The 24,179-nt window shown below is 36.2% G+C and overlaps 1 protein-coding gene across 3 annotated transcripts in view; it reads left to right on the top strand.

Annotated features, from left to right (window-relative positions):
- Robo2 (roundabout guidance receptor 2) overlaps positions 1-24,179 on the top strand; it is a 1,494,745-nt gene that overhangs the window by 5,002 nt on the left and 1,465,564 nt on the right. For all 3 annotated transcript variants that reach the window (XM_075955346.1, XM_075956172.1, XM_075954892.1), the window contains exon 2: positions 20,757-20,875. In XM_075955346.1, the coding sequence (XP_075811461.1) occupies positions 20,770-20,875 (106 nt within the window). In that variant the 5' untranslated portion in view covers positions 20,757-20,769. The remainder of the gene's footprint in view (positions 1-20,756; positions 20,876-24,179) is intronic.

Raw genomic sequence — 24,179 nt, 5'->3', positions numbered from 1 at the left:
TATGTGTCCATGGGCTCAATACATATTTTTCTTATTACTCCATGCTTATAGAGAGGTAGTCAACATAACCCCATCTTGAAACTACATGTCAGTCTTTCATATATTCTCAGTTCCTCTGGTGTTTTATAACTAAGACCTACAGAAAATTAGAATGAATATTTTGCTGATATTTTCTGTTATTATGGAGGATCATGGACTCATAACTAGTGCAGGACAGTATCAACAGAAAGTCAAACATGACACAAAGAGAGCATTCTCTTTCAATATTTGCTACTGGCATTTTGACAGCAATTACATGAGAGTTTTTTTCTGTTTACATAGGATTCTATTTGTGGTAATATAATTCATGTCTGGACTTCTCCCACCTAACATAAAAATTATGAAGACTGCAGCAGTGATTTAGTTTGAACAAGTGGAAAAATTGGACATATCTTAAAAATAATGCTTTGAAAGTCTTCGTGTATGCTGAACACAGAATCATAAAGCAACACTTAGTGGACTTCTGGAAAAATATTTGAATCTCCTTACGTCTTTTCTGGATTAATAGTACTTCATTTCAGATGTAACATTTTTGGCCAACAAGAATGCTTACATGAAGATTTTGGCTCCATCAGATGTATAATGGTTGAAGGGCAGCTGAAATGGGGTTATACAGGACCAAACTTTTCAGTTCTGAATTATATATGTGTCTTTTCATATTGACTAGACTGATGATAATTACAGAAATTCAGCTCAAAGGGTAAATAAGAAAGATGGAATACCCTTCTGAAGGCAAGTCTTATGTCTGAGCCATCACTCCCTGTCGTCTGTCCTTGACTGATTTCTTAAGCTTTCTAGAATGTAATTTATTGCTTCTCCTCATTCCAATGATGTATTGGTTTTTCACTGTTGCTGAGATAAGTTGTCACAAACTCAAATTTATTGTTTTTAGTTTTAAAAATCAGAATTCCAAAGTCATACTTGCTAGACAAAGTTTATTTTTTATTTCTAAAGATGTTTATTTACGTGTGTGTATGTGTTTATTTTTTATTTCTAAAGATGTTTATTTACGTGTGTGTGTGTGTGTGTGTGTGTGTGTGTGTGTGTGATGCATGTGAAAGTATACGTAGAGGCCAGGGGAGTGTGCTTGATTCCCTGAAGATGGAATTACAGGAGGTTATAGAGGTTATACGTTCTCTTGTCTGCAATTCTGATTTTTGGGTGCACACAGGATCTTCAGGAAGCTTTTCCTGTCTCCACTTTCCATCATGTTTCAGGAGTACTAGGATTAATGATGCAAGCAAGCTACCACATCTGGATTTATACTCGTGTGACAGATGTAAATCTGGCTTTGGCTGGGGTGCCAAGTGTTTTTACCACTTGAGCCATCTCCCCGGCCCACTTTATATTCTTCATTTAACAGTCCTTGTGTTTACATTAGGTCACCTGAAAAGTCTAGTAGAGTTACTGTAACTCAAGGTCCTAAATTCAATCACATCTGTAAATCCCATTTAATGACATGAAGCAAAATTATCCCAGCATTTGGAGATTAGAATTAAGACATCTCTGGGGACATCTGTTTCATCTCCCACTGATTTTACTGATATTAGTTTACCAGAAGCCCTCAAACTGATTGATACAGAACAATAAATATTACTTCTTTGTGACTATACTAAGGTTTTTAGTTCCCTTGTAACAATTGATGCTTACCAATTAAATATGCAAAACATTATTAAATATTTAATTTTTGCAATAAAATTAAAAATTTGTCTCATTGTTTATTTATCAATTTTAGCATCTAAATTATTTATCTAAATCATTTTGATTTATATTTACCAAGCATCTTATTGTTCTTATATATTAAATTCTGCTCTTTATATGCTATAATCTGTATTGAAACACCTAAAAGGTTGGTTTTTCTTTTAGAATTTTGAGAATACATATCTCAAAGAAGTTCTGGAGTTCAGCCATAATAATTGGTTCACTTCACAAATGAACTCTGTGAATATATTATCTCATGAGTTATATATAGAGTTTGTAAATTAAATTTAATGATAATCATGTCATCTTTTCAAATATTTCTATTACCCTAAAGAGGACCATTGTGTAAGATGGATGCATTTTTTTCTTCTGGGCCATTGTTCCCAAAAAGAACTTGAAATGCCCTGCTCAAATTAATTTAATGCAAATGAATTCATGCTTCCTTGCAAGTTTGTCCTTCATTTTCCTTAAAATTATGTTGTAAGTGGATGTGACATGCTTTATGGTTGTTGTGCAAGGAGCATCGTTCTTCCTAAAAGCTTTGTCATTTGTCAAAAAGAAACCATTCAGAGTAAAGTAAATTATCTTATCTGACCACAGTGGTACCACTGACCTTCAGACAATAAATTCTGCAAGCAGTACAACAGATGAATCATATCTGAAGTTGTGAAAGTTCCATAGAAAACCCATGTTCTGATACAAGGCAATTATAACAATGACAACAAAACATCTGTATTTTTATCTTTGAACTTTAATAGTACTTTGACATGTAGATTGACCATATTGCTGTTCCTTTCTTTCTAGAAAATCCAATATAGTATTCCAAAATTTTAAGCTATCTTAATTTATTTTCCTTTTGTAGTGACATAGAAATATTTTGCAAATCAAACTAAAGATAAAGGGAATTTGGTATAGCATGAAATTAAAAGAAGTTGATCATTTTCAATAAGACAAAATTGCCTTAGCATATACATAATCACAAGAATATAGGTGTTGAGTGAAGTGATTGAAATATGGGATCTTGGTGAAGTTTAAGTAACTCCTACAGAGAAAGGGAAGATTGCCTGTGTACTTTTAGCTCCCAGACCCAGAGTTACAGAAACTGTAGTTTTGAGGAAGTTATTCCTCCAGCCATGCTATACTGAAGAATGAACACTTCAACTGAGTTTTCAGCAATCTTAAGTTAGAAGGATGGTGGTAGTCTGCCTGTACACATGGCCCTCTTTCGCAGGCCAACTGTTACTGTCACCACCCACTTCCCTCTGAACATATGGCATTTCTTTAACTGCGGAAGTGAGTGTGTGTGGACATGTCTCTAAGTGGGTATGAATGCTGGGTCTCTTCCCTTGTTGCCCATGCCACCAACTGTCTCTCACTTTTACTATAGCCCTACATTTGAGGATAGTCTGTGAAGCAAGCAATACTGTTATTAATTTAATTTTTTCTCCAGTAAATTACAAGACCTACTGGATGTTATCATTTTAAAGTTTATGGGAGGAAGTAGAGACTTTTTGAAGGACAAAGTGAAGCATATTTTCAATCAATCAGAAGCCAACTTAAAATTGCAAGAATTCTAAAAAGAAGAATAGCAGAGATATGGGAAATTGAGGTAAATTACTATAGGATAGTTGGTCAGCGCACTCCCAAGAAGTTTTAGAACCACATAGAGAAATTAGTGAGACCTCATGATTGGAATGAAGCACTATTTAATGCAGAATGATTTATTTATACGATATTCTAAAATATTCTATCTAGAATGGAATTATGTTGTGAGCATTGTGAGTTCTAAATTTGAAATGTAAGTATAAACATTTTAAAATGGTTATGGAACTCATATATGCAGGGATTTCTGATCTGCATTCTGATGAGAAGCAATGCTTCTATCACATTGGCATGGCACTTAGATGGGGTTTGGTAGATGTGCCATATATCAAGGGATATGAGAAAGCACATGGCTCACACTCATGTGGTATTACTTGAAGATTTTTATTTTGAGATTTCTTGCATTTTTATTTTTTTAATACAAGGTAATTTAACACACGTCAGCGACAAAGAGTGAAAATGAGCAATGGTTTTGATCTGGCCATTTCAGCATTCACATTCTGCATCTTTTATCATAATTCTGGTTGTCTATTGTCTTTTTCATCATGGCGCATCTAAACTCTTCATATTTTATAAGCAGCCTGACATTCATGTACATGGCTACTATGGGACAATGGTCTTTTACCTGTCACTTCTATTATTTTCAATAAAATGCTGATTGGTCAGTAGCCAGGCAGGATGTATAGGCAGGGTGATGAGAATGCTGGGAGGAGGGGCCAGCAATCTGCAGTCGTGACCCAGCCACAGAAGAAGCAAGATGTAACTGCCTCGCTGAATAAGGTACTGAGTCACGTGGCTAACATAGATAAGAAAAATGGGCTAAGTTATAAGAATTAATAAGAGAAGTCTGAGCGACTACGTCAATCAGTTTATACCTAATGTAGACCTCTGTGTGATTTCTTTGGGACTTAACCAGGCAGAACAGAAGCCTAAGACAACACCTGGCAACTTGCTAAATGTTTTATCTTTAATATGGAAATGGCAATCAAAATAATTTAGTATTATAGTAGTACCATTGCAACTCATAATACCTAGAAATTAGGAAGACGTTTCTGAGTACTTAGAATCAAATAGGATGTTTTGTAACAAAATAATGATACAAATATTTGGTTCACACCATCTCAGAGATCAAGGTAGATCAGCTTATATATTGAACTTAAAGATTCACATGAGTATTTTAAGGGCTATTAGTATACTACTCATAAACTTAAATCATAACATAGCTTCTATACCCTCCTTTCTAGGGGGAGGAGTGAAGAAGTAGAGTTGTCTTTCATAACAGAATTTTTTACACATTCTCATACCATATGGAACCTCAGTAGGCACTGAATATTATGACGAAAGTTATCATTCACTTACCAAATAATAACAGATTTGGAACACAAGTCATTTCAATGCTGATCATATCACTGAGATAATCAGCTTGGTTAATTGAGATAATAACAAACTGATAATGTATTATTTTTTATCTATGAATTCCATAGTAGATAAACCATTGGCAAATATTATTTACATTGTAAGGGTGATAAGAATGTTTCTGATGGCCACAGAGACAGACAGGAATAGTGAAACAGTTTACTGACTGAAAGAATCTCCCCCTCTTTTTATTTATTCTTTGAGCTTTTCATAAAATATTGTTTTATCATATTCTTTCCCATTCCCCAACACCCCAGACCCTTTCACATTTTATTTTATTTATTTTTTAATTAAAAATTTCTACCTCCTCCCCTCCTCCCATTTCCCTCCCCCTTCCCCCATCCCCTCCCCCTCCCTCTCCAATCCGAAGAGCAGTGAGGGTTCCCTGTCCTGTGGGAAGTCCAAGGTCCTCCCCCATCCATCCAGGTCTAGGAAGGTGAGCATCCAAACAGATTAGGCTCCCACAAAGCCAGTACATGCAGTAGGATCAAAACCCAGTGCCATTGTCCTTGGCCTCTCAGTCAGCCCTCCTTGTCTGCCATGTTCAGAGAGTCCGGTTTGATTACATGCTCCATCAGTCCCAGTCCAGCTGGCCTTGGTGAGCTCCCATTATATCAGCCCCACCCCTCGCGGTCCTGACTTCCTTGCTCATGTTCTCTCTCCTTCTGCTCCTCATTTGGAGCTTGGAAGCTCAGTCCAGTGCTCCAATGTGGGTCTCTGTCTCCAGCTTCATCCATCACCAGATGAAGGGTCTATGGTGATATGCAAAATATGCATCAGTATGGCTATAGAATAGGGTCATTTCAGGTTCCCTCTCCTCAGTTGCCCAAGGTACTAGCTGGGGACATCTCCCTGGACACCTGTGAGCCCCTCTAGAGTCATCTCTTAACAACCATAAAATGGCTTCTTTAATTAAGATATATATTTCCCTGCTCCCATATCTACCCTTCCTCCATCCCAACCCTCCCATTCCCCCAAGCTCTCACCATCCTCCCCTTCTCACTTTTATCTCCCCATGTCCCCTTACCCCCACCCCACCCCCACCCCCAAGTTTTCAATTTTTGCCTGGCAATCTTGCCTCTTTCTAATATCCAGGAGGATAACTATATGTTTTTCTTTGGGTTCACCTTCTTATTTAGCTTCTCTAGGATCACGAATTATAGGCTCAATGCCCTTTATTTATGGCTAGAATCCACTTATGAGTGAGTACATCCCATGTTCATCTTTTTGGGTCTGAGTTACCTCACTCAGTATAGTGTTTTCTATTTCCATCCATTTGCATGCAAAATTCAAGATGTCACTGTTTTTTTTTTTTTTTTACTGCTGAGTAGTACTTTAATGCATACATATTCCACACTTTCTTTATCCATTCTTCCATTGAGGGGCATCTAGGTTGTTTCCAGGTTCTGGCTATCACAAATAATGCTGCTATGAATATAGTTGAACAAATGCTTTTGTAGTATGATAGATAGGGCATCTCTTGGGCATATTCACATTTTATTTTTTGCTTTCTCTGTTTTCTTTTTCTCCAGAAAGCGAGAGAGAAAGAGAGAGTGAAAATGCATAGTTATGTGGATATAAAAGTGGAAAGATATTGGAGTAATTGAGGGAGAGAAAACTATAAAAATATATTGTATAAAAATTAATTAAAAACAACCCATTATATTAAAGCATATAAAGGAATTCCCTTGGTTTAAAAAAAAAAGGAAAATAAAAAAAACACTAAAAATCAGAGTCTGACTTGTGTTGGGCAGCTACTCCTGGACATACAAGTAGTATTCTGTAGATTCAGTGTCATTCTACTGATGAAAATTGACTTTCCCTCCCCCAAAACTGTCTTCTGTGTCATCCTTGAAGATCTTCTTGGCTAGGGGTACACTTTTCCTGTTTTCCTGCTGGGATTTAGGTCCGACCTGAGCTTGTGCAGGTCATGTGCATGCTTTCACAGCCTTTCTGAGTTCATATGTGCATCTACCCTGTTTTGTATAGAAAATCTTTGGAGTCCTCAATCATCTTTTGCTCTTACAATTCCTTCCACCCCTTCTTTACCTAGATCCCTCACTCATGAGGGGAGGGGCATGATAGAGACATACCATCCAGGGATGAGCTTTCCAAGCCCCTCAGTTTTCCATGTTATTCAGTTTGGGTTCTATTAATTACTGTAGGCCGAGGAGAAAGCTACTCTACCGAGAGTCTTTTTGATGTCTTTGTCTATGAGTGCAGTAATGTCATTACAAGTTGTTTTGTTGCTTTGTTCATTTAATAATAATAGTGGGTTCTTTTCCTGGACCTATAATCTATCTAACTCAGGTTCTTGACTGCATTAACAATATGAGATATGGCTTCCATCTCATGGAATGGTACATACTTTAAAAATAAGGTGGTATCATGCATGCTACTGTTGTGCCTGTGGACATACATTCCTTACAGATTATTATTATTGCTTGCAATATTTGTAGCTGGGTGAAGTTGATGAATATTTTTTCATCTTGTACCATGTCTAGCGTCTTCTATCACTATGACTGCTAACCAGTAGAGGTGAAATTCTCAGCTAAGTACCAACTAGATTTCTCCATATTCTATAGGTATGCAATGTTATCAGCATATATATATATATATATATATATATATATATATATATATATATGAGAATGAATATATAGAGAGGCTAGGAAATAAAAACTATAGTTCATTACAGGGGTGGGGGGCACTTTAAGGAAGAAGAATGTGGAGCTTAATATTTGAACACACTAATATAAAAGCAGAAGAGGAAGCAATGAAAGAGAAGGATATAAGTTGATATGTAGGGCAAGGAAGTAAGGGAAAGGAGGGCAGAAAAGGGGGAGAATCTCAGTATGTAAGAATATTCCACAAGAAATCCTGCTACTTGGTAAGCTAATTGAAAAAATAACAATAAAATTGAAGCATAAATAAAAACTTATTAGAAACTTTTTTTTTTTGGTTTTTTTGAGACAGGGTTTCTCTGTGGTTTTGGAGCCTGTCCTGGAACTAGCTCTTGTAGACCAGGCTGGTCTTGAACTCACAGAGATCCGCTTGCCTCTGCCTCCTGAGTTCTGGGATTAAAGGCGTGCGCCACCACCGCCCGGCTAGTAGAAACTTTTTAAAACAAGAAAAAAAGTACATCTGCAGGAAACATTAATACTTAAACAGACTAACCATGCACTAAAATTTCTATTCTTAAGCAAAATGCAAGACAGCACAGAATACTACTGATGTGAGATATTCATATTTAAAATGTTGTTTATTCAGCTATGAATAAATACTCAGGCCTAGAAAGCCAGCAGCTTTCTCTGACTATAGTGGTTTTCTCTCAAACTTAATTATTAAGTCATTTGTGAGTCTGTCTATAAATTTTTAAATAACCAATGAGGATCATTTTTAAAGAACAGGACACCTACATGGTGGGGTAGACAAGTTTATGAGTTTTTTAATTTATTTCTAAAATATTAAGAAATAGAAATTTAATGGCATATAATATTTTAAATGTATGTCAATGATACTATCTTTTTTCTTTATTAACTTTCATATGCCATATGTATATTCAAGTCACTGAACAACATTCTTCTGTAAAATTATTTTTCTGCTATAAACAGTGCATGGAGCCCTTTTCTGAAATTTTATGCTATACTTGATTTAGGTGTCTTAGCAGAAAGTTTGGCTTCTGTGTACTTTCTGTTCAGAAATTTACTGGTTAAGATACTTTTATAAAAAGAGAATCTTTTGATGTACCTTTTTTATTGGAAAGAGCTTTTATTTCCTTAAGTGTTTTGTTGCCTGAGCGTAATGAATATCCGGCCGTGTGAGCTAGTAGAACAGATGCTTATTCTGATATATGAGTTGAACTTGCTTCCCTCAGCATGCATAGGAATGAAATGCATCTGGCTCTAGTACATAAAAGTCAATTGTGCTCCCAAATGTGCTTCTGTACATTACTTAGATTTTTTTTAGGGGCAGACAGGCTGTCATTTGCTCCAAGGGGTGCTTTGCTTAATTGTGAAATTCAAGTGAGACTTGGAGTTGAAAGATACTAAATTCCCAACTTCAGACAAAGCCTGAGCAGGCGGAGTTACCAGTGTATAAGTCGCAAGGTTTTCAGTCCCGCAGAGAAAAAAAAAAAAAAACATTGCATGGGGGAAAATAACTAGGTCCATGGAGCACAGTGAGCATGAGGGAGTTACAAATGTCATCCAGGCAGGGCAGAAGAATTGGGGAGACTGAGGGAAAGTAATGAAATGAAGCTGAGCATTAAAACATTCTCTAGAAGTAGTGGCAGAATCAAGGTGCATACTAAGCACTGAAGAAACAGCAACCAGGCTCTCAGCAAGGAGTTTGGTACACGGGGTCCATTGGGAAGGTGTGATACACAGAAATAAGGAAACCGAGAATAGCAAGCGTACTTTCCTTTGCATTGTCCACACAGTCTTTAAATATGCAGTTTCTTTAAGGACTGTGTATGTTACGTATTCACAAACATAAAGGATAGAAATTTTTTAGAATTTACCAAAATTTTATTTAATAATCTGGACTGTAATCCTAACAAGTTAGTTTGAGGTAGAAATCCTGAGAAAATAAATCATTTCAGTGCCAAACACAGACTCAATCACCCTTTCCTAGTACTCTCATTTATTTTTTATTCAGAGTGTGGTGGAAGAGTGACTCTCAAAAGATGCTCCATCCCAGCCCTAAAACCGGTGAACCTGCAATGTTAAACTGCGTGAGGGGGTTAGGATGCGGTGAAGATCAGTTCCCTTAAGGCAGAATCATCTTGGTGTGTGTAATGTGGTCATAGGGGACCTGCGACTGGCTGAATATGGGTACCAAGAGATGCTAAGGAAGCAGAGGATGAAGAATGTGCTTCCCAGAGAAAGGCAGGGGCTCACAGGGTAGTGTCTGGAGACTGCCAAATGCTAGGCATAAAGGTTTCAGACCTGATGATAACTTGACTTTAGACTAATAAGACCCGCTTTGGAAGTCCTATCTTCATTACAAATAAAACTGTTGCTTTAGTCCATACAAAGTTTCTGGAAGAAAGTAACACATTTCTTACTTTTCTTTTCCTGCAAGGTATTGAAATTAAGTTTGCTGTTCTGGAAACTATTGTCAATTTATTTTTTCTAAACATCTTTTTTTTTCTTAGAGAAATGAGAACTGGGGAGTAATTAACAGTTTTATTTTATGAGGGATAATTATGCAAATAGGTTGAGCATTAGCAGAAATTGTCTTTGGGGAGGTTAATAAAAACTTCAAATGTCTTTTTTGACTACATGGGGCTTGTGTAATGGAAGAATAATTTTGTGGGTACCTTATAATCTTCCTGGAAATGGAAAGGCACTGCTAGACTTCCTTTGAGAATATCATGTTCTGGCATTATTCAACCAATAGTCCCAATTATAACTGGGGTTCTAAAAGCATGTTGGGTTATTTCGATTGAAATCTAGGATATGTGCATTTTAAATTTTTAACTATTTATTTACTTACTTAGTGATAGATATGGGGATTGAAGCTAAAGCCTGTTCATGCTAGGCAAGCCTTTTACCACTGAGCTAGTAACAATGCTAGTGCAGGAGAGACATTTTCCACTTTCCGTACCCATTCTCTTTATATCAGTTATCAACCGTTCACACTTACCACACGGTGCTCAGGAATGCAGAGTGAGATGGGATCAGATGGAGCAGGATGCTGTGGTAATAGATAAACTTGAAAGGAACACAGTTCAAACACTGGTGCTAGCTGATAATTCCAAGTCACAGAATTAAAAGAAAACATTTGAAAGCTTTAGTTTACTTATGATTACTAACTTTGTCAAAACTAAATGAGTAACACCTTTTTAAAACTGAAAAAAAGTTCCATTTGATGCGATATCAACCTGAAAAATGTTATATTTAAGAACCTGAAAAAAGTTATATTTAGGAACATGCATATACATACATATATACATACATATATGTAATAACAGTTATTGAAAGAAGAGGCTATGAAATTGGGGGGTTGGTTATGGGTATATGGGAGTGCTTAGGGGAGAAAAGGGAAGAAAGGTAATGTATGAGAGAAGAATCTCTTCAATATATATATATATGTGTGTGTGTGTGTGTGTGTGTGTGTATACTTTGAGATAACATATATACAAGTAGTATATATATTTTTTAAGATTACAAATATAAACAGTACATATAATACCAAGATATTAACAGAAACATGTCTCATATTCTGTTCACCAATTCTCTTCTAGGTCATTTGCACTGATATTCTTATTTGTATAATTCTCATCTTTATAAAGATTCTCTGAAGGCTCTAAGGTCCGTTCTGTTATTGGAAGTATTCACCATCACCTTGGTCCCCCTAGACTGTTTTCTCTCCACTCACCAGGTTCCAGTTGCTAATTCCTGCACCTGCTTTTAAAATAACCTTTCTGAGGCTTAATATTAATTACATACTCTTTGGCTTTTTAGCCCCAGCTTCTTGTTAACTAACTCTTACATCTTAAAATAACCCATTTTTATTATTTTATATTTTACTATGAAGCTTATGGTTTGTTACCTCTTGCTTCTTGGGTGGCTACATGGCATCTGCCTGACTCAGTCTTCTTTCCTCCTCTATCTCTGCTTGGATCTCTTGCCTTGATATATTCTGCCCTGCCATAGACCAGTTCTTTATTAACCAATGGTAATAAAACATACTCACAGAAGGCAATCCCAAATCACTGTTCTTTCCTTAAAATCCATCAGGGCTCTTCTTCCTTCTATTTCTATTTTGAAACCCTCAGGTGCCACAGTTCTTCTTTAGCATATATTTGACAATATTCTGAGCTTTATTCTCTACTATTATTAAAACAATTTAGTTTTTTCCTATCCTTTTACTTAACTTTTAAATTTTGATGTTACCATGAGTCCATTATTTTCAAAATATTCTTCTGTATAGGTACTGTCTCTACGTAGTTTATTGTATATTGTTGCTAAACTGTCATCTTATAGTACTAGATTTGCATCAAACCAGGATGCGAATTACAGACAGATCATGGCTCAGTGCTTAAGATACCAGTCAAAAATACTACCACCCATCAGGATGATTTATCATTTTTGTATCATTTTTATTTCTTGGCTTTATGTGTTTATATATATAATTGTATATGTATCAAATATTATGGCCCTAAAAACATATATGACCTCTTTTCTTATTTGGATTGCAAATGTCTGCAATCAAGCCAGGATTTCCTATTGCTTGTTTAGTCTTGTTTTTAGACTTATCATTGTCTCCTTTAGTTAGCTGTTTAATGTTTGTATGTTGTTTTCTTCTTTTTTTTCTTCCTCCCTTCCCCTTTTCCCCCTCCTTCATCTCCCTACCCACTTTTTCTCTTATTCAATATAGCCAACCACAGCTTCCCAACCTTCCACTCCTCCCAGTCTCTTCTTACCACATCCTCTGTCTCCCAGACTCACTATTCCTGAGATTCCCTTTAGAAAAAATCAGGCTTCCCAGGGATATAAACTGAATATATCACCACAAGATACAATAAGACTAGGCACAAAACCCTCATCTCAATGCTGGATGAGGCAATCCAGTCATGATCTCAAGACCAGGCAAAAGAATCAAATACACGCCTATTCCCACTGCTAGTAATCCAATATAAACAACAAACTAACAGCTATAACATATGCAGAGGACCTAGCTTAGACTTTTACATGCTCAGAGATTGCTGCATAAGTCTCTGCGAGTCCCTATGAGCCCTCTTTAGTTGATACTGTGAGTCACCTTCTCCTGGTGTTCTCAACCCTCTGGCTCCTAAAATTCTTCCTCACCCCTCTTCTAAGGAGTTCCCTGAGATCTGAGTGGAGGGACCTGATGGAGATCTCAAATTTGGACTCTCTCTCTCCGACTAATGTTTGCCTGTGGCTCTTAGGATCTGCTCCCATTAGCTGTCAGATGAAGCCTCTCTGATGACAATTGGGCTAGGCATGAATCTATAACTATAGCAGAATATCATTAGGAATAATTTTATTGATTTTTTTCAATTTATTTTTTGGCTAGTCATGTTTGGTTCTACTCTAGGTCTCTTATCTGGCCTCTGGCTCCTGGTCATCTATGCAGTTTCATTGAGAGACAAGTGCTCCCTTTTAAGGTGTGGGCCACAAATTAAGCTGGTCATTGGTTGGCCACTCCCACAAGGAATGAGCCACCATTGCCTGAGCACATCATGCAGACAGGACAGATTGCATGTCAAAGGTTTTTATGGTTGGGTTGGTGTCTTACTACCACCACGGGAAGCCTTGCCTGGTTACAGAAGATCTCTGGTTCAGGCCCTGTATCCTCCATTACTAGGAGTCTTCACTAGGGTCACTTTCATAGATTTCTGGGAGTTTCCACTTTACTAGGTTTCCACATCACCCCCATATTCTCTCTAATTCTAGTCAACCACCTACTGTAATTCTTAATTCTCTATACTGTACTACTACTAAAAGCCAAAGGGAACTCTCATAACTGTAGTGGGAGCTGTGGGCTGCATTCCTGCCGCCCGGCTCCTGACTGCCTGGCTAGGTTATGCCCCAAAGTAATTACACGGAAACTGTATCCTTTTAAACACTGTCTGCCCTATTATATCTAGCCTCTTCTTGGCTAACTTTCATATCTTTATTAACCCATTTCTAATCATCTGTGTAGCACCATGAGGTGGTGGCCAGCATGTCTGACCTGGCAGCTGGCTCCATTGCATCTGACCTGGAGAGGAGAGGCATGGCATCCACCTTACTTCTCTTCTTCCCTTCTTCCCAGCATTCTGTTCTATCTACTCCACCTACCTAATTTTCTGTCCTATCAGGCCAAGCAGTTTTCTTTATTAATTAACCAATGAATCTACAGATAGATGACCCTCCCACATCACATAACCTCTTAATAGTTCATAATTCTCCTTATTATATATTAATAAAAATAATATACCAGGGAATGTGATCTGAGAAAAACTCAACTTTGGCTCCTCTTGGACATCAGAATGAGTGAACATCATTTTTTATGTTATGAACATAATTTTTATGATATCTCCAGAGAATCCACAATATTTTGAAAGAAATATTACTTTGCTTCTTTACAAAGATATGAGGCATCCATAGTCTCCAAAACTTTAGTGTGGTCTCTGAAGTTTATAGATTTGTGTCTTAGTCATGCTCATTTAAGATTTCAAAGATATGGCACTTGAGTACGTCAGGTTGTATTTCACTGAAATCCTTTCATTAAGACAGGGCCATTTCTGCGGGTTCGACTTAAGCCTGACTTTTAGGTTCCTATAATTTTTAAATAAATTTTTCCTAACTTCAGAATGGAAAATAACTACCTAATGGACTCATTATAGGATGTAATTCAAGACTTTCTCTTGGAGGTTGATTTGGTATGTCTTTCATGATCAACAAGATTAGTTTCCTTTTTTTCAGATGCATTGAGTTGCTCAGCATTGAACTACATGTTTAAAACAGAAATGAATGATACCACATTTAATGATGCTTAGTATTAATTAATTAATTCATTTATCTATTAACAAGGTTTTGAGATGAGGCTCCATACTCAGTATGGAGTATGGAGTATGTCTTCATACTCAGTACATAGCTAAGGATGGGCTTGAGTTCCTGAAACTTTTCTCTCCATCTCCAAGTATCAGGATATCAGACATAAGCTATCATGCCAGACTCTGGATGCTTGGTTCTTAATGGTGAAAACTACACATGATTTGTTGTATTCCACTGAACTAATGTTGGAGAGCAATTTCAGTACTTTGGAGCTTGTGTTGATCTTTGCTTTCATTTGTCAAATATAGAAACTGGGTCAGCAAGATGACTCAATAGATAAGAGTCACTTAGCATCAAGTCTAATGATTTGAGTGCTATTTCATAATTTACAGGATTAAAAGAACAAACCTACTTTCATAAGTTTTTTTAAAGTCTCCATATGTGTAGTACTGCATGTATATATGAATGCACACACACACACACACACACATAAAAGAACCATAATTAATGTTTTAATTATAACATTAATTAAACCTTTACTAAAAAAGATTTGGTTTGTTATTTGTTTATTTTATTGCTGTTGATTTTTCCAGATAGGATTTCCCTGTGAAGTCCTTGCTGTCTTTGAACTTGTTCTGTAGACCTGAAAGACCTTAAACTTAAATATCTAGCTGCCTCTGCCTTCAAAGTCCAAGGATAAAGGCATGCACCACCACACCCTGACAAAGTAAAGCTTAAAACAATTTTGTAAAAATTATTTTACAATAAATAAGGTCAGCCTTAAAAAGTGCTATTGTTGTTAAGATTCTTTAAAAGGGTGCTAGCTTCCACTGACAATTCAACCTATATAAATAAAGTTTACTTAGTTGAAAAAAAAGTCACTTCAAATACTTCAAGAACACATACAGTTTTGAAGTGATGTCATATTTCATTGAATCTGGCCATCACTATAAAAATTAGTTATAGGATTCAGTGACATAAATTGTGTTGATAATAATTTACTAATTTCAAAGGCTCCTCTCAGAGATAAAGGCATGTACATAAGGACAATGTTAAAGTGAAGTTCCACGATCTAAGCTATTACTCAATGTAAGATCATGTGAGATCTTCTAATAAGAATGTACTCTTGATAGAAAAAGAAGTCAATCTTACTAGCAGGAACTCAAGAATGAGAATAGGTTGTGCACGTGTTTCTGGTTTATGTTGTGACCCTATAACATGTGGAGAAGAGTAACTGAAGACCTCTCAGCAATGGCCACTTCCTCATCTCACTTGATTCTTTGAACTTTGGTTTTAAAGAGCCATTTAGAAAGGGTGCATGATTATAGGTCAGCTGACCAGAAAGAACATCAACCTGGAAGCTTAGCACATAGTCCTTCTGTCACTGGAGACACACTTTGTTGAACAGGCCTGATGCCAAGAGGAAGCTTTGCGAGGATCATATAGAGAAAAGCTCCCAAAGCTGCTGCTGAAGACGGTGCTAGAGGCTGGCTGGAGCCATCCTGTCTACAGGATTATAAAGCAGCAAATTTGAAAGCATTACCTATTTTTGTAGAAATCATTACCTATCCAGGGAGGTTATAAACTGCAAATTGGAGTACAAAGAAATATTTGGCAGGTCTATGTGAGGATTAACCAGTTGATGGTGGACAGAAGAAGATCTAAAAAGTACCTGCAGACAGAACCCAAAGATTTGTTGGCATTGCATTATTTCTAATGACAGGAATCTTCCACTTACTTTCAAGATAGGTGGCCTTCCCCTATAATCAGATTGAGGACTACCTTAGCTGTCATCATAGAACTTTCATTTAGCAACTGATGGAAGCAGATACAGAGATCTACAAGGAAGCTGAAACAAATTACTGGAGACCAGTCCAGTAATTTATGAACAAAGGGGTCAAGACCATGAAACAGCTGACCTGAATTAACAGATGACTCTGGACTTATACTTTGGTCTGCATAAGACCAAACTAGACCCACTGAATATAGGGGACAGTAGCGAGGCTTGGGCAGTCTGTGAGGCCACTGGCAGTGGGATCAGGGTTTATCCCTGGTGCTTGAACTGATGTCTAGGAGCACATTCTCTTTAGAGGGATACTTTGCTCAGCCTAGATATGGGGGGAGGGGCTTAGGTGAAGTGTCAGATTTTATTGACTCCCTATGGGAAGCCTTACCCTTTCTGAAGTGTGGATGGGGGTTGGGGTTAAGGGTGGAGTGGAAAAGGGGAGGGAGTGGGATTGGAGATAGCTGTGTAAAATGAGACAAGATTGTATTAAAAAATTCTTAATAAAAAGGGACAGGTGTTCTACATCTACCTAATTCAGTGCTGTTCTATCTGCTGGCTGCTCCAGATGCGAAAGATCCTTCACCAGGTGCCATGATTGTTTGCTCCATCAGATAGAGCAATATGCTGGAGATGATATGAGGATGACCAATTATTCAGCCTCCCTTAAGAAAACCTTTTAAAACCAAAGTCCAAAGAATTAAATGAGATCTGGAAGTGCACATTGCTTACAGGTCGTTAGTTCTTCCTCTCAGCATATCACAGGGACACAAGAGCAATGTAGCAGAGCCTATTACAGTTCTTGAGCTTCCATTATGAACATTGATTTTTTTGCAAATGGTATATTCTTATTACAAGACCTTATGTAATGTTACATTGAGGAATAACTTAGTTTAGATACTGAAATGTCACTTAATATTGCCCTTAAGTTTGAGGATGGCCTATGATTCCATCACATAGAATTACTTGCTTAGTCATCAAAGCATAACCATGCTAACTTTCATTGCATGTGACAAAATACAATTTATAGTTCTTTGTTATTGTGTATTTTCTTTTTAATGAAAAGACAAAGATGAATATTGTTACATCAATGTATGATTGTTGTCATCATCAGTGAAAGACCTAATGAGATCTGCCTATATACTCCCTACAGCCCATCATCTCTGGGTTCAGGTGACTACACTGAGTACAATTGTATATGCATTAAGAGTTATTCAACTCTTTAAAAAGTAATAGGCATGAGTAAAAAGATTTTCCATACTTTATTTTCAAATTTGAAAAATAACTCTTTACAAAAGATTAGAGTAATTGATGACTCTTTCTTGTGGTAAGTGGTAAATGTTGTTTTCTGAGGCAATTAGAATACTCAAGATCTCCTGGGTAAAGTGGGAGCATGGGGACCTTGGGAGAAAGTTGAAGGGGAGGAAAGAGCCAGGGAAAGGAGCAGAGAAAAATGTAAAGCTCAATAAAAATCATTAAAATAAAAAGAATACTTCTTTCTAGATTTTTGTTTCTGTTTCATAAAATAAGCAACAAATGTGCTGACTTTCTATTGCATGAGGAAGGTTGTTAATGTCAATGTTACAAGGAAAGTTAATGGGTTTCAAATTTAGAGATGTCAGGGACAGCATATAAACAATGCATTATTATAACTTGGCATTTAGGAAGCATTGCTCTCCACACACATCCTTTCAGGGAGGAAGACTTCATTATTGTCTTTGTTATGAAAAGATGTTGAAAGCCATCTGTTCTCTAACATTTTTACTAAAATATATAGTGTAGTGGTGTTTTGCATGCCAGTCTTTCCTGTAAATATTTGTAATGCCTTTAAAGTAGTTCTATATTAAATTGTAAAATCATACCTGTTAAAAGAATGCTATGCATAATTTTTCAGAAGTTAGGAAAATAATATAGATAGTAAATTTGCCTAAAAAGTTCATTGTGGAACTACTATATAAAGTGAATTTATGGAACTAATTTTTATGGGCAATTAAAACATCAAGTAAGAATTTTTAAATGTGTGTGCTAAAATAGTTACCCAGTGATTAAATGCAAACATGTATTTAAAACTTACCATAATCAGACATTCATGTATTGCATGCCTCTTTTTTTTTCTTTTATCAGGAATTAAAAGATTTCTCCTTTAAGGATAAATAGGCTCCTTCAGGGAGCTGAGGACACATAGACATGTCAAGCAGCTTATAATCTTATGTGATTCTCAAAGCTCCTTCACAAGTCTAAGAGTGAACAAACTATCCCAGATGAAATTTTCCGGGGACCCTACCTACAAATCATGCAGGGAGCTCCAGGAATGCCTCTCCCATGAAGCATCACCACCTGCGGTCGACTCGCTAGTGTGACAGCTGTCTCTCAGTCACCCACACTTTGAAAAGTAACCCCAATAAACTCATTGGCTCTTCAACCTGCACATAAGCAGTACTAGTTATTTGATCTTGTGTCAATGTTCCATCTGGAGTGAAAAGATATCTGTTCACATCTCCCTAGGAAATGTCACCCCCCAAAATCAAACAGTATAATTAATGTTTAACATGATTGTTCCATGTTGCTCTTGCCTCTTAAACATATTACCATTTGTTTTTTTTTAAGTATTATTTTCTTTTTCTTCAGTGTGAAATCATCATTGCTAGTAAGTGTTTTGGGAGATTATTCATGAATTTCCCTGAAAAACCACAATTCACTTTGGAAATAGCTGGTGATTTTAAAAATTAATGTGAGAATCTGATTGCTTAGACTTCAGTAATTTGTAATTTGAAGGTATCCATTTGGCATCAGATAACTATGGATTGATATCCTGGACAGCCTTTATCTTGTCTCAGCATCATTTTTAGAGGAGTATTGGAGTACATTTGGACGATAGAGAACTAAGTCTCAGGCTAGTGAGCAGCTGAATGGAGCACAGACACTGGTGTCTAAGTACTCATCAGGAAGTTTGGAGAATTGTGTGATATTTCTCCAAGTCTCAGCCTTCTCAGTTGGGAAATGGTACCTTCTCTGAGAAGTGAAAGACAGGAATGTAAGATATTAGTCCAGCAAAATAATGTAAAGTTTAGTAAATTTGAAATTTTTATTATTCTTAACACAGACATTGTTCTCAGTGTTTGGCTATAACACACCAATTTAGAAATGTCGTTACCAGGCTATCAGTCCTTTTGCTCATTTAAGGTGAGGACATTGTGGGACACGGCTTGTACATCTCCCTGAAGCTCTGGCATCGTGAGTCTAATATGAGTAGGGAATTGAGTAAGCACTCACCCTTCTTGATAAAGGAAAAAGAGAGAAGGAAAGCCTCAGGGAAGTTGTGATTGTATGGTAGTTTGAACAGACATTGTTTTTTTTTTTTAAAAAAAAAACTACTTTTATTTTCCATGACTACATGTTTTATCGTTAATAATTATTTAGTTGTTGCTGTCAAAATCCTAGAGAAGATTAATGTCGAGGATGGGTGATCGTTTTGTTCTACTTTATGATTTTAGTTCACCGTAAAGACCACTGCTCACTTTGTGGCAGCCATGATGAATGAAGGGTGACATAGAGAAGAAGTTTCGAGGGACCAAATAAGTACCTCAAAGGCATGCTTTCAGGGATCTATTTTACCTAACAAGGTTCTACCATCTAATAGCCTATTTGAAAATTCACCAACAGACATACCCATTGATGAAGTTAGAGCCCCCATATCCTATTCACTTCTCAATTATTGTACCCTCTAGTGACTCCACCAGGAATGAAGGGATAATTTATGTATAAAACATTTAACATTAGTCTCTGGTTTTAAATTCTTTTTGATAGCTATTTAATCTCATGATTCTTCTTGGCTGTGAAAAGTTTGTCATGTTAATCATGACATGTTATGTTTAACTGGTATTCAGTATGGGGTTTGAATCCTTTTTTCATATTTACATTATCAGCCATGTCAGCTCAGACAACTCAAAATTTATTCATTTCAGGCATTGTGTGTTACTCAGATGTGTGAAAACATAGCATCTTGGTAGTTGCTTTGATGTTTTCATTCATCAACATAGAAAACAGCATTCAAATGAACACCCAAATATAATATTTCAAACTTAATCAATTGATGCATATTACTTAATATGTGCCCTATGTATTATGTGTTTGAATTAAAAGTGCAGGATTTTCTAACATTCATTAATTTCATTCTAAATTATAACTACATGAATAAGTTTTGTTTTGTGGATGATGAGTTTCTGTTTCAATAAAGTTATAATGTAATAGAAATGTCACTTGAATCAAAACCTGAAAATAGTTTAGGAGATCCTTTTTGATGAACTTATGTGACTTCTTGAAACTCAGCTCTTATATATTATAGAGATGACATTGTGTTTTTTGAGCATCAATTTCCCTAAATAACAAGTTAGAAATATTGTTACTGGACAATTTTCTGCTTGATTGAACTGCAATGGGCGTTTGAGTCCACTTTTCAAGCATTTGTAGGCTTAATTGTGTATATTACACAATGATGCAGAAACATTCTGAGGATTATTTAGCAAATGTGTTTTAAGATGATAGACTTTTATATTACTCACCAATATGAGACTCCCAAAGGAAGGCATGTTTCAAAAGTCTGCCCTTGTAAGCAGTGTAATTTGTAAATGGGATTCGAGTGCTAATATATTTCCTTAAGAATGTAATTTATTGTCTTTTCATCCACCTCCAACTTTCCATAGAGTTTAAAATGCAATGGCCAGAAGGCAAGGGAGTGTCATTGGAAGGATGTGGACATGGACTCCAGGGCTACTGATGTTGCTGATCCTTTGGAGCCAGCAAGGGAATGGACAAGGTCAAGGTAGGGGCACGCATGCTCTGAGTCTCTGAAAGCAGAGTGTGATCACTACTTTATGATGAAAATATACAGGATTTTGGCTTCATGTTTTAGACCAGTGGTTCTCAATCTCTGGGTGAAGATGCCTTTGGGGCTCATATATCAGATATGTACATGAGGATTCATAATAGTATCAAAATTACAGTTATGAAGTGGGCACCAAATTATTTTATGATGGGGGAACTACAACATGAGCAACTGAATTACAGGGTTGCAGCATTAGAAAGATTGAAAGCCATGGTTTAAGACAGTTTATTATATCCTTTCCTAAGATTTGTCAAAGCAACGCATAATGCTTCTGAATTGGTTAAACTGTTTGGCAATTGGATGTGAGTTTTGTATCGAATTTGAACCTACCTTTCTGAAAGGACTGTTATTTTGGTGCAGTAATTAATGGCTACCTTTGTGTGTGGATGCAGTAATAATGGTGGTGTATGTGAGTTTTGATGCAGCAGGTTATGGCTGTGTGTGTTTGGGGGCATATACAAAGCATAGAATCCTTTAAGCTTTGATACTTTGAAGAGATCTTTTGAGTTGTTCTTTAGCGCGTCACGTTTTATATGATTTTAAATCTTCAAAACATATTAAAAGACACGATGTTCTTCAGAAATAACTACAAATCCAATATTTGAATGTCTCTTACTGTCCTTCAAGTGTGGTTTGGGCTGAACTAATGATGAAGCAGAGTTGAACCATCTGGAAATTAGTTTTGGAGATTAGGAAGTGGCCATAGATTTTGTAAGATGGTTTTCAGTGAACTATGCCACAGGTCATGTTTCTGTCTGCATGCTGTGATCAGTAATGTGTGAGTTTGAAGTGGTTTGTTGTTTAAATGCAGATTGAAATTCAGTATTTCATACTGTCTAAAGAATTCCTCCTAAAAAGCCAGGTGGGTGAGTCACATCTGCAATCCTTGAACTTGCATAACGAAATTAGGTTTGCTTTGAATTTGAGACCAGTGTACTACCTAGTGAGTTTCATGACAGCTAAGGTTGCTTAGGTTGACCCTGACTCAAATCAAGAAAGAAAAACACCTGGTTCTCATGGAATGATTCCCCCTGGAGAATTGCGCACCGTTTGTGTCAGGATTTGAGAAGAAATATCTAAGCAGGAAGAGTATAGACAAGTTATATTATTTCTGATGAAAGTTGTGTGGTATTATTATATAATTATGATGGAAATGAACTTCTAAGTCTCTCAGTTTCTAAGTATGTGCATTTAAGTAGGCTTATTAATTTTTTGAAAAGTCTTCGAAAAGAACATTGTCTGCCATATGTAATTTAATCAATGAATTTTTAAATGCAATATTAAAATGTTCATTAAAATGTTTTATTTTGTGATTAACTATACATGAATATATACATGCAGATTAATTTTTAAAATTAAATGAGTGGTTTGGTTTGCAAACCTTCTGTCATTACATTATGGATTTACATTAGCATCTAGTTAAGTTGATATTTTCTTTTTCATTTATGGTAATGGGTAATATGGAAAATCATATTAACACAGGACAGATATATGTGTTTTTACTAAGACTCCAGTATGAATATGTCATCAGCATCAGCGTCACATTTCTTCTGTCTAAGGGAATGGTATATTCTTCCTCAAATGTGTTTATTCACTAGAAAAAGGTCAGTTTTTCTGCAACAATGAACCAATGAGTAGAGTAAGAACTGGATAGGTTGCTAGGGTCCATCTTGCCATGGTTGGGAATACCACTTGTCCTGGGTAGGGAGTGGTTTGTAGGATATTTAAGATACTTGAGAAAAAATAAGTACCTTCTTTATGCAAGCTCTTTATTTCTTTCCTTTTCTTTGCTCCTGAAGGTAGAATCATGGATAGGTACTCTCAGAAAATACCCATCCTACTCCAAAATGCTTATCTTCACTGCATTTGCAATGCTCATCACAGGGATTTAATTGTTCAAATTTTTGTATTCCTTTAATACATATGTTATTCCTTGAGCAGAAAGTAGGGAAAGAAAGAAATGGGATTGCAGATCTTCTTTCCTTTGATGCCCACCATTATTTATGAAACATATGCCCTGAAATCAATTCAAAGCTTAGCTTTCACAAAGCTTCCAATAAAAATGCTAGCTAAGTGATTGTCTTCCTTTATAAAAGAATAAATTAAAATAGGCAATGATTTAAAAGGAGAATGACAATAGAAAAGACAATGGAATGCTTTAATATCATAGTTGAGACTCTTTGGCTTCCTCTAGCAACTACATTGAATGACAGATTTCTTAGGCAAAATGAGCCAAGTATTTAGATCAATAAGTTCCATTAAATATTACTTTCTAACTTCTGGATATGTAATTAAGCAGAATCACAATGTAAAATATTTACAATTGAACTTTAAATTACTTTGCATCTTTTAAAATAAAAGTATTATTGCTCTAAATTTACAGTAAATATCTAGAGGTTTCTTTTTTCCATATTTAATTTGGGTCACCACTTACAGCAATCTTGTCTAGGAAAACAGAGCCTGAATTCTAAATGAGAATGTTGGCCCCAAATCCCCTAACCACAGCAGGGCTGAAATAAAATGAAAAGGAACGACAGTGGGTTGAAAATAATCTTGATGTTCCATGTTGTTATTTTTCTATTGTCCAGGAAGATATCCTTATAATGGCATCCATTAGCTTTTAGGTAGAATAGTACTCCCTAATTTGGGCTATGATCATATGTAGGCTGCTTGTAGGGATTCACACTGAAAACTATTTGCTATGGTAAAGTGAAGCCAATCATTAAATTAAGAAAAATGGAAATCATGTGAGTCTTAAAAGAAAATATAGATTACAAGACAAACAAATCAACAAGTAAGATAAATACGCAGATTTATTTTTTCCTTTGAAGGAAGTGTTAGAAAATAATTTCATAATTTCCAAGCACTATTAAACACTGGCTTTTTTATGTATAATCTTCAAAATGCAGAACTGGCATGCCCTAAGTGTAGATGGTATTAACAGGGCAACAAGCAAAACCAGAAAGTACCTGGGAGAAGAGCAGAGAGAAAGGCATGCAGAGCATAGACTCCAGTCCATTGAGAAACATGGAGAACAGGGATAGGTGTACTTTGAGGTAAAAAAATTACCTTTGACCTCAGCAAACCCAATTTTTCCAACTCATATGCTCAAGGAATACTATCTGTATTAAGGGGATTAAAAATGGAACAGTTAAATCACTATGATGAACATTGAAAGTGCAGTAAAGAAAAGTATTTTAGATAGGATGAGTGTTTTCTGAAAGTACCTATCCAGGATTTT

This window comes from Microtus pennsylvanicus, chromosome 1, assembly GCF_037038515.1.
Source record: "Microtus pennsylvanicus isolate mMicPen1 chromosome 1, mMicPen1.hap1, whole genome shotgun sequence".
NCBI classification, from domain to species: Eukaryota; Metazoa; Chordata; class Mammalia; order Rodentia; family Cricetidae; genus Microtus; species Microtus pennsylvanicus.
This window is presented reverse-complemented; position numbering and strand designations above follow the sequence as displayed.